Source organism: Nematolebias whitei, chromosome 15 (assembly GCF_014905685.2).
Source record: "Nematolebias whitei isolate Nwh7 chromosome 15, NemWhi1, whole genome shotgun sequence".
Taxonomy (NCBI): Eukaryota; Metazoa; Chordata; class Actinopteri; order Cyprinodontiformes; family Rivulidae; genus Nematolebias; species Nematolebias whitei.
The window spans coordinates 34,649,773-34,661,682 of NC_056512.1; the positions used below are offsets into that span (position 1 = coordinate 34,649,773).

The following is an 11,910-nucleotide window of genomic DNA, read 5'->3' on the forward strand; positions in this document are numbered from 1 at the left end:
TTAATAGTTCTGGGTACTGAAAATGATGGAGCCAGGTTTAAACGGTGTCAAACCTCATTTTGAGACCCCTCCCCACCAAAGACCTTATTTATTTGTGGAAATGAACACCTTTATCAGATATGTGGGCATAAGAGAACAAATGCACAAAGGTGACTTTATAAATTTTTTACTTTTATTCAAAATAAAGACAAAATGCCATTTCAGTGGTGGAGTGTTTTATAATGTGACAGAAACCAATAAAATGAGTCACCTGAGGTTTAAAATACTGTCAGGAATAAACTTATGTTTCTGAACCAGTGAGGAGAAAAAACTAAACTTAATGTTTTAACCAAAACTGTCTTTGCCAATACTTGATCAGTAATTTTCTTTTTATAATTGTATGATTTATAGTTTTTTTTATTATCAAGATTTAAACATTCCCATTTAGCACACGACCTATTTCTTTTTGACAGGGAAGAATCATCCGGTGAGGGTTTGATAAAATTTTCATTTGCTGCTTGTTTTATAAAGTGTATAGCCAGGAGTTTTAAATGTTCTGAAATTTAATAAAAAGTTGTTTTAAGTAAAAAGAGATGTGGTTTTCTATATAATTTATTTTTAAAAAATGTGCTCCAAGTATTTTATGATTGAATTTGTGTGCAGTTACAAAGCAGCTTCAAGTATAAAATCCTAAGATTTAATGTGATTTCAGGCGCTGAAGTGAATTTAAAATCAAATTTACAAATCAAGCCTTTTTTCCCCATTAAAAATAAAATATGAAACAATAATTTAAAATGTTAACTTCCTTTAAATGCAACCCTTAGTGAATAATGTTCATGTGCGGCTGCTGGAGGTAAATAGTTGTGTTTTTATGTGCGGACCCGCTTGGTGTCGTCAAAGAGACGCCGCAGGGTGTAAATCTGTGAGACTGCAACAGTGAGCATGATGATCAGGTTCATGCAGGACCAGAAGGACACTCTCCACAGGTTGTCCTCCAGCAGGTAGCGGTCCCGGGCCTCGAAGGCCCGCAGCACAGTTTGGACCTGCCGGCTCTTCTCCAGGTGCCAGTAAACAGAGTCCATTCTGGCCTGAAAGGTGAACGGACGTACACATGACAAAGGTATTGTGAGGAGGCAGGAGGTGAGAAATGTGTCTTCCTCTCACCCTGATCTCCTCCAGCTTGTACTCCACCAGGCTCTCGGAAGCCGTGATGTTTGCCCACTCCTCCCTGCCTCCGCCTGCGTTGCTCTGACTGTTAATGACCTCAAAAAACACCATCTTCTCAGACAGTTTACTGAAGCTGTTGTCGAAGCACAAGCGGTAGTCTCCGTCCTCTGTCGATTCCACCCTGCAAAGAATCCACGTGCTTTCTTCAGCCTAATTGCAGCTAAATATAAGAATAATTTCTACTAATGTAATCTGATCTATGAGTGATGCACACAAACCTTTTAATTTCATGTTTTCTAGAACAGTAATTGGGGTGCAATAAAAAACTCAGCACAAAAAACTAATACAAGGACTTATCCTGGCATCAAAAGAAGGGAAGTGTTGAGAAGACCCACATGTGAATGCCATCAGATCTCCTAAACTCTGAGACCACCCGGTATCCGGTGGGTGAGATCAGAGCAATCCCAACGTCCAGACCTGATCCTGCTATGACCTTCAAAAAAACAAAGAATATTCAGGTAAACAAATGCAGGTTTTCAGTAAATGTAAAACGTTTTCTTCACATATTTAGTGTTCACATTCTTTACCTCAGCTGTCTGAAATTCAAATTAAATACCTGATTTCAAAGCAAGCAGCTGTAATCTCAGATAACATTTTACTGTGAAATGACCTTTAAAAGATAAGAACTGAACAGAGCTCTGAAACGGAACAAGAAAAATAGCATTTTCTGTGAAAATGCAGTGTGAATGCTGAGCAATGAATGGCTTCACTGAAATTTGCTGCTTAAAGTATTAAATGACTGGCAAAAAAAACAAAAAACAAGCTGAAGACATTTCACTTCCCATCCAGGAGGCTTTATCAATTCTAAACTGGTTTAAAAGAGCACCTGGTCTGCTCATGCACACATGGTCATTTTTTATTTTGTATTCAAAAACACACCGTTTAATATTATAATGCAATCTTTAAAACATTCAGTGTTGTGCTCATAAAGCAGAGTTACACCAAAATGTTGTGCAGGAAACTAGTGTTAAACAAGCTGCAGGTCCAGAGGCTGCAGTGATAAACGATTGTAATGACAATGGCTGCAGTGATAAAATGTCGCCGTGCCAGAGGCTGCATATGTCACAGAGGTATAGGGCTGCAGTGAAAGTGGCTGCAATTATAGGATGCAGTGACATAGAAGCTGAAGTGATAAAGAGTTGCAATGCCAGAAGCTTCATGTCCAGAGTCTGCAGTGAAGGAGGCTGCAGGTCACAGATGATGCAGTGACAGAGGCTGCAGGTCCCATGAGGCTGCAGGTCACTGAGTCTGCAGTGAAGGAGGCTGCAGGTCACAGAGTCTGCAGATCCCAGAGGCTGCTGTCACTAAAGCTGTAGGTCCCAGAGGCTGCAGGTCTCAGAGTCTACAGTGACGGAGGCTAAATTGACTGTGACTGCAGATCTCATAGGCTGCACTGACTGTGGCTGCAGATCCCAAAAATTACAGATATCAGAGGTTGCAATGATAGAGACTTGACATTACATAGGGCTGCAGTGACAAAAGCTGCAGGCAGAAGCTTCAGTCCCAGAGGGTTGCAGTGACAGAGACTTGTCAAAGAGGCTGCAGTGAGTCCTGTGGCTACAGATCACAGAGGCTGCAGTGAAGAAATCCAAATGAACTGAATTCAGACATGACAGAAAGGCCATGCTTTTATTTCAGTTTGCCCATGTTGTCAAATGTTGGGCTGACATGAATATTTTTTTTTTAGTTTGTGTGGGATACTGTGCGTGTGATAAAAACTTAAACATTTCACAAGCCACAACATTATGACCACTTTATTGCAAAAGAGATGTTTGAGGTTGTCCTAGTTTAAAGGTTAGATCATTCTGAAGATTGGGCTTCTCATCCAATCAGATTCTTTCAGATTAATATGTGTCAAGTCAGAAAACCTCAGAATTATTGTCAATTCGTTTTAGATGTGCTTCATCATGTTTGGCTGACATAATAATGTTCATGTTTATCTTTACAATGAGACGTTTTTTTTCTTTCTTTGTTTAAGTTTATACCTGCCTGTCCAGTCTTTGTGTCAATCAGGTGACTTCAACGGTAGGCTATCAGTGGTTTTCTTATCTCTCCACCAACAAGACTAAAGTCCAACCTCCTCTTTCATTCTGTTAGACAATATGCAAACATAAAATAAAAAAAAACCCTCTTTAACAAGGCAGGCGAGTTGGTCAAAAGAGTGTCTTATTTACCTGGTATTCAATTTCCATGCTGTCGTCCCTCGTGACTGTTTGGTAGAAACACTCTGTGCTTCCGGCAGGTAACCTAAAAGTAAATCCCAAGCGTTGGTTTGGGCCCAAGCCTGAAGTCAAACCTACATTCAGCACTAAAGAAACAATCCAACAAAGCTGTGCAGACGCAGTCATAATGACCAGCAACGCTCTTTTAAGTTCCCTTTTTCAAACCTTCCTATGTGACACATGCACAACAAACAAAGCTTTCTGTGTATCTGCAGCTGCTCCCTGTCATGCTTCTATGGTGGAAGAAAGTCCAGTCGTCCCGAGTCAAAGCTGAACGAGTGAATCCACTATCTCGTTGCATCGTGCTCTGTGGTGTGGACTTCACACTCACAGGAGGGAGCAATAAACTCACCGAGCAGCAGTTTACATCAACGTACAGTGTCACGAATGTGATGGGATGACGTTCTCCCCAAGGAGAGGGTTTCTTTTAACACTACTGCTCAAAAACAAATGTACTTGTCAAGTCCTTTTTAGTTCTCAGCAGAATTCTGGAACCAGAGGTTTGGTACATATTAATAATCCAAAGTGTGTATTAATGCAGAGCGACTGTATAATGTAATGTGTTTCACTGAGATTAGAGGTGTAAGGTCTGTCACTCAGCAGGACTAGGAGCAGTGTCTGCTTTCAAAATGGCCGATTCAAAAGAAAATATATTGTATTGGAATGAGATTTGACGGTCTGATTTATCTTTTAAAAAGTTAAACAACTTAAAACATTCATGTGGGAAAAAAAGACTTAATTCACATTTGATACTTTTATGATATGAGCTTTGATATAAAAAAATGTAGTGGTTTGATCTTTTTTTTTCTTCTAAATAACAAGATTTAAAAGTATATTTTAGGCATTTGATGTCTTTTCATGTTAATATTAGCACATTTAAAACAAGTTAAAGTTAACCAAAGTTCTTCAGAATAACATGTTAAAGTCCAGGATCAGAACATACCATTTAAAAAGAAAATGAGCACACATAAGATATACAGTAGATCACATACACAAGTGTGACATATTTGCATTTAGATCCACGGAGAAAAACAAAACCAAGGAACCATTAATGCACGTGCTTGACCTTTGAACCTTTAGGAGGCACCTCATGAAACACCTACCAATGCAATGATCAGTGGCACAGGGGATGTGTCTCCAAACCCTTTTTTTGGCTCATAATAGTCTGATAATGTTTGCAGAATGTAACAAACTGATTAATAAATAAATTCAAACCAAGAAAACTTCAGATTGTCAGGAACAAATCTGTTGCAGATTGAAAGAAAGTGAGCACAGTCTTGGTTCTGATCTGATTTTGATTCTATGGAGTTTATATAGACACCGGTTTTGATCAGGATCATATTTTTTATTTGAGAGCATACTTTTTTTTGTGCTCTTATTTGCATATTGCACCACACTCCATCAAAACTCTCCCCTCACACTCAGAAAGTCCCTGTTGGTGTGAAAATGTTGTCTGCTTCACAAAACAAGAAGTCGTGCTCTCACACACACCGATGCTTCTGCAGCTGTCCCAGTCTCTACTTGTAGTCCCTTTGCTCAGGCTTCCTCTGTGCACAGCTTTCTCGCAGTCTGCATCTTCTCAAACAGAGGTGAAGCAGAAGTTCCAGTGTGATGTGACAGTGACATAATTTCCTCCTCGTGAGTGGCCTCGTTTTGAGTCCCTGGATGGATATTGGTTCACGGAGTTCAGCTGATCAAGCATGCTGAATCTGTGTTTGATTTTTTTTTTCTTTAAAAAAACAGAAAACATACAGAGGAGGTTCTTGCCTTGTTTTATTTAATCTAATTCAATGCAATGCATTTTAAATTTAACCATTCAATGATGCTGACTTCTTTTCCTGCATGTCAGACATTTTTCAAACAGAGCTGAGGTCAGGAGTATTCAGTCTGTTGGTAAAGAAGGTAGAGAAATTCTGTTGTGTCATGAATATTACCTGCGTTTACAGCATCTACCATAAAATATGCATGCTGAATATTATTATGCATGTGATCACAGTCTCTCTGTGTTTGTCACATTTTGGTTTCAGGTCTTTAAAAAAAAAAAAATTTAAATTATATATATTTAAAGCATAAATCATGAAACTTGTTTGTCTGTAATTCTTTTAAAAGACCTAACAATGCCATTTTTCTATACAACCAAATGCTGAACTTTATTTATCCAGATTCTATCAAATACAAGTGCAGTTAAATGTTCACTGCAAATCAAATCCCTCATACTGAAAAAATAAAATTATATATATATATGAACAAATAAACCAAAAAATAATGCTGCAACAGCCTATGGCCATGAAAGCACCAGTTTATGTTAGGAAGTGATCTGCTGACAGATGCCAACCAGTAATTGTCTGGAAAGAAGCCTGTGAAATAAAACCTCCCACAAGGGGGCAGCAGTGTCACCTTCTCATCATGTAGTTTCCTGATGCATGCTCAATAATCCAGGTAGAAAAATCTAAAAAAAAGTTATATCTGGTCCTCTGGACATTCAAAAAACAAAACTTTTTTTTTCTTTGTTTTGTTTTTTGAATGTCCAGATGACCAGATTTAACTTTTTTACTTCATGTAGTTTGCTTTTAAGAAAAATTGATGTTTATGTTTCACATATCAAATAGATGAAAACCATCCAAGCTGTTATTAGTGAAATGTTCAAAAGGCAACACATCTGTCCTGTTGTGGGAATGGATCAGAACTCCTTGAGGCATTAGTCAGTTTCATTTTTTTGAACTGACTTTGCCTTGTTTTTTGGTTTTGTGGGGGGCTTAAGTTTTAGTACATCCTGCATGTTTTTGGACTATGAGATGAGAACAGCAAACAATTCATGCATGCATGGGAGAAACATGCAAACTCCACAAAGATTTGAGCTCTCTGGGACCTTGTTGTGCGGTGACATCATCATGGAAGTTTGTTGTAAACCAACCAACAATAAAGTTTCTTCTGCTGAGACATAGTCAGGTCTCAGGGGCAATTTGTCCAGGGTGGATCACCAGACATTCTTATGTGCAGAAACCCTCTTCATCTCCTTCTTTAAGACGTTCCCAGGTCAGATTAGAGAGACATGATCCTTCCAGAGAGTTTTGGGTTTGGAGGGGGTCTCCTCCCAGCAAGACATGCCTAGACAACTTCAACAGACAGGCATCCAGGAAGCCTTCTAATCAGATGCTCAACCCACCTTAACTACCTCTTTTTGATGCAGAGGAGCAGCTCTACGTCGAACCTCCCCAACCGGTGGAGCTCCTCACCTTATCTCTAAGGCTGAGCCCAGCCACTTTACGGAGGACGCTCACTTCACAGGGGAGGGTTGGAACATAGATGGACCAGTAGTTCGCCGTTCGGCCCAGCTCTTTCTTCACCACTGCACACCAGAGCAATGCCTTCATTACTGAAGCGAGGCCTCGTCGGTCCATCTCCCTCTTCATCCAACATTTGTCAGGATACTTGATGCAAAAGAGGAAAACTATGGCAAATTCTCGGAGCTTGTTGGCTAGCACCTGGTGGTCGAGTCAGGTCGAGGCCAAAGAAGCCCCATCCCTGTAGACCCACCTGTGGGGAGAGTCATCAGGGTCAGGTGTGATGCAAGCTGGCAGGTGAAGGTGGAGCTCTGCACCTCCCTGGTGATGTAAACTGTTGTAAACTCAAGGAAATATACTTTAGAGTAAAAATATGTAGAAATAATTATGGAGATAAGGTGAAGGTGAAGAACCTGCAAGTCTTTCCACGATAAAACAAAGATTTCTATTTATTTATTCTATTTTTTATTAAAAGTTTTTCCAAGACTTTAAATTCGTTTTGCAAATATAATACTGACCACTCCAAGTCTAATCTGAAATTCATTGGGTTTATCTGCGCCCCAGAACCAACTGGAGCAGATCCAAATGAGAAGATGGTCCTGCTTTCTTTTTTTAAATTTAGAAAAACTAGGAACCAGTTCCTGGCTGAACCTGCAGCCTGGGAGCAGTAACGCTTGATGAAACAGAACTACATTATCTTTACAATACAAGTTAGATAAATACTGTATGTACTTTCATTTTGGTGAGACTTAGCGGCCCGTTGAACCAAGGAACCAAACCTGCCACAGCCCAAGATAATGTTTAAAGAATTGAGTTTTGTAAGATTGAATCAACAGTACACTGATAGAAAAAAGACACTGAAGCCAGTTTTCTTATGGTTCCAGTGGTCCACCACTCCTAACACCTCCTGTTATGTTGCGGGTCAAATTGACCCGTTTTAAAGTTTAAATTTTTTTTTTAAATAGTTGAAAATATTTTTTCTGCATGAAACTTTTTCTATTTGTCTTAATAGTTCCACTCAACATATAAATTGAAAATGGTTCACTTTACACATTTGTACCACCCCCTGCATCTACTTGCTACATCGATACTGTTCGGGTCAATACGACCCGGCAGTCAAGTTGAAGGGTAAAAAGGGTAAAAAAAAAAATCCAATTCTATTTGTTTCCTTGAAACTATGAGACATATTTCACTACGCACACACATGCATGCACACACCACACACACACACCACACACATGCATGCACACACACACATGCACGCACACGTGCATGCACATAAACCCACTTTCTCACTATTCTCTTTACTTCACAAGGAAACTGTGAGAAAGCAGTTTTTTATACAACTTTTGACGGGAACCTTTTCTGTTCCTGTGGGAAAACTCCACCCACACTGAGTGGTTACTCAGCAGAAGGGGAAGGGTGGGAGGGCATAAATACTCTCTGCAAGGGAGTCCAAAACACATTACACACTGAAGGTACATGTGATATCGTCACTGTCAGAGGTCAGGAAATGAGCAGCAGGAAAAAAAAGTTTACAGCCCAGGAAGTGCTGGATCTTCTCATTGATCATGACAGTGAAATAGAAGAGGAGGTGTCTGAAGCTGAAGACAGTATTGAGGTCAATTCTGAGTCTGATGATTCTGATTATGAACCAATGGATGAAAGTGATATTCATGTTTCTCCAAGCAAGACATTCATGTCAAAAAATGGTGAAATTCAGTGGTCTTCATCTCCAACTAAGCACCTCGGAAAACAGTGTGCAGAAAATATAATAAAGACAGTGCCAGGGCCTACTAGGATGGCAGTAACTCGAGTCACAGATATCAAGTCGGTCTGTGAGCTACTCATGCCTAATGTAATACAAAAAATCATTCTTCAAACGACAAATCTAGAAGGAAGGCGAGTTTTTGGAGAGAACTGGAAGGAGCTGGACCAAATGCATTTACATGCATATTTGGGGGTTCTCACTCTGACCGGAGTTTACAAGTCAAAGGATGAATCAACAGCCAGTCTATGGGATGCAGAGACAGGCAGGGCAACATTTCGGGCCACAATGTCTCTGGAGACTTTTCATATTTTCTCCAGAGTAATCCGATTTGACAATCGAGAGACAAGAGCTGTCAGATGGGAAACAGACAAACTAGCAGCTATTAGGACAGTGTGGGACAAGTGGGTTGAGCAACTTCCCCTGTTCTATAACCCAGGCCCTAATGTCACAGTGGATGAAAGACTTGTGGCATTCAGAGGTCGCTGCTCATTTAGGCAATATATGCCTTCCAAGCCAGCTATCCATCCATCCATCCATTTTCTTTACCCGTTTATTCCATTTTGGGTCACGGGGGTCACTGGTGCCCATGTCCAGCAATCACTGTGCGAGGGGCGGGGTACACCCTGGATGGGTCGCAAGTCCATCACAGGGACACATAGAGACAAACGAGACAAACAATCATTCACTCTCTCACTCACACCTAGGGACAATTTAGAGTTACCAATCAGCCTAACATGCATGTTTTTGGTCTGTGGGAGGAAACCGGAGTACCCGGAGAAAACCCACGCATGCACGGAGAGAACATGCAAACTCCACCCAGAAAGGCCCCCGGACCGGGATTTGAACCAGGGACCTGCTTGCTGAGAGGCAGCAGCTCTACCAGTTGCGCCACCGTGCTGCCCCAAGCCAGCTAAATATGGCATAAAATTCTGGGCAGCATGTGATGCAAAAAACAGCTATGTTTTGAACATGCAGGTTTACACTGGAAAGCCAGCTGGAGGAGCCCCAGAAAAAAAAATCAAGGTACAAGGGTTGTTCTTGACATGTCAAATGGTCTCAGGGGGCACAACATAACCTGTGACAATTTTTTCACAAGCTATAACTTGGGTCAAGAACTTCTAAAAAGAAAGCTCACGATGGTTGGGACAGTCCGAAAGAACAGAGCTGAACTCCCCGCTGAGCTACTGGTGACAAAGAACAGGGACCCTCAATCATCAATGTTTGCCTTTACAGACAATACAGCCCTGGTGTCCTATTGCCCTAAAAAGGGGAAAAATGTTGTGCTCATGAGCACTTTGCATAAAAATGCTGAAATCAGAACACGAGAGGACCATAAACCAACTATGATCCTTGACTACAATGCTACCAAAGGCGGGGTGGACAATCTGGACAAGGTCACAGGGTCATACAGCATCAAGAGAATGACTGCGCGCTGGCCACTGGTCATCTTTTACAACATCATTGATGTATCAGCATACAACGCATTTGTCATTTGGACGGAAATCTTTCCGGAGTGGAATGTGTCAAAGCTGTACAAGAGGCGCATTTTCTTAGAAGAGCTGGGCAAGGCACTTGTGGTACCACATATACAACAAAGACAGCATATGCCAAGGACCCCAGCTACTGCAGCTGTAGTAAAGGAGATCCAGGAGAGGACTACACCCAGTACATCAGTGTGTGAGGTAAGTAAAAGTGTGTGTTTGTGCGAGTGCATGTTATGCGTGTCTTAGGAGCATCAAAAAATATATTAACAATTTATTTGTCTTTCTAGGTTGCTACTGGAGGAAAAAAGAAGAGGAAGAGGTGCCAGGTTTGCAAGCCATCTGATGATGTCAAAATGAGCATGACTTGTGTGAAATGTGCAAAATTTATTTGCACAAAGCACAGTCTGATGACATGCCCTTCATGTGTTGTGTAGATGACAAAACTAAAGTGTCTAGTTAATTTACATATATTAATTTTTGTGGTATTTCTGATTGTATTCATTGCATGGTGTATACCATCACAACATGATGACATGTTACTTGTGAGCTGTGGAGATTCACAGACATACATGCACTGTGTTAGTGTTCCTAAGATCTTATTTTGTTGTTTTTTGTTTGTCTTCATGACTCATTTGTCTTGATTTTAATGATCGGGTCAATTTGACCCAGAACAGTATATCAATCAACCTTTATTTATACAGGTAAATCCCATTGAGCCTCGAGGACTCATTTACAAGAGAGACCTGATTATATGTATATGTGTCTCAAGTTCAATTATAAAGATCACCCTTTGAAAAAAATTTTTTTAAATGTAATATAAAAATTTTTACAAAAATCAATTTCAAGGATAATTATTGTTTTTTTTTTGTGTGTAGGTTTTTTCAGCAAACATAAAAAATGTAAATCACATTTTTTAAGTCAAAATGAGTTAGTTGTCGTCATTTATCCTTTATTTATGATAAATAACAAAAGCATAATTGCACAAATATTAACTGACATGGTTAGTATTGGAGTTAATAATCAGATACAAAAATGTTTTGGAGGATTTTTTTGGGTTTCTGACACTATTACATGATTAAACACTCCCCGGGTCAAATTGACCAACGAACATTATTGCTTTACCTCAGAAACGAACATAACAGGAGGGTTAACTTTAGTTGAATGCTTTGTCAGTGTACAAAAAGTCACCAGTTTACATTCTGAACCCATGACCAGGGTCATACAGTGCACCTCTTTCTTTGACCCTTAATCTGTGGAGGTAAATTTGAAGATTTTAGGTTAGGATTAGGATTTTCAATGCGTTGCTTTTAGCCCTTCAGACAAACCACAGAGAGTACTCTCATGGGAGGAAGTGTGATCGAAGATATTTCTAAATTGCTCTTTCAGTGAAGTAGGAGGGTGTGAAGTGGGGGTTAAATGCAAACTTTCTGGTCTTCCACTGTTTTACTGTGGTCGTCTTCATGAAGACTTCATTCGTCTCGAGAAGATCCATACCATACCACACCATACCATTTTATTTATAGAGCACTTAAAACAGCGACAAGGCCAACCAAAGTGCTGTACAGACAGAACAACAGGTAACACACCAAGCAATATACAAAATGAAGTAAATCAGAATATAGACATAAAAACAATGCAGATAATGACGACAAACCAGTGTGGAGCATACAGGTTCAAAACACAGATCGTCTCGCTGGTTTCATTTTGATGAGCGCAGTTACAGGTGCTCGTTGATACATCTCAAGATTTCTTTCTTTTTCTGACGACTCATAAGACACCCTGACTTGAACCAACCAGAAGTGAGCCCACCCATTTGTGCAACTTTTTTTAATACTGCTCTGCAGCTCAAGTCTCTTTTTCTGTTCTCGGCAGGTCCTTCAAAGAAACAGCCGTGACATTTGGAGGGCTGTTTCACACGTAACTGTTCTTTGGTCTCAGTGGGG

The 11,910-nt window shown here is 40.2% G+C and overlaps 1 protein-coding gene across 1 annotated transcript; it reads right to left on the reverse strand.

The window, feature by feature from the left end:
• Positions 1 to 346: 346 nt before the first annotated feature.
• LOC119421728 (transmembrane emp24 domain-containing protein 1) lies at positions 347 to 3,702 on the reverse strand. The gene is made up of 4 exons (XM_037689082.1): positions 3,381 to 3,702; positions 1,542 to 1,639; positions 1,144 to 1,327; positions 347 to 1,067 (listed from the first exon to the last, which is right to left on the reverse strand). The coding sequence occupies exons 1-4, from the start codon at positions 3,552 to 3,554 to the stop codon at positions 849 to 851; spliced, it is 675 nt and encodes a 224-aa protein (XP_037545010.1). The 5' UTR covers positions 3,555 to 3,702; the 3' UTR covers positions 347 to 848.
• Positions 3,703 to 11,910: the final 8,208 nt, after the last annotated feature.

Bases quoted from the DNA above. Each gene is read 5' to 3' on its own strand.
- LOC119421728 (XM_037689082.1), bottom strand. From the start codon at position 3,554: ATGACTGCGTCTGCACAGCTTTGTTGGATTGTTTCTTTAGTGCTGAAT. The intron at 1,640-3,380 runs GTAAATAAGACA...GTTTTTTTGAAG, and splicing joins GCATGGAAATTGAATACCAG to GTCATAGCAGGATCAGGTCT. The intron at 1,068-1,143 runs GTGAGAGGAAGA...TTCACCTTTCAG, and splicing joins ACAAGCTGGAGGAGATCAGG to GCCAGAATGGACTCTGTTTA.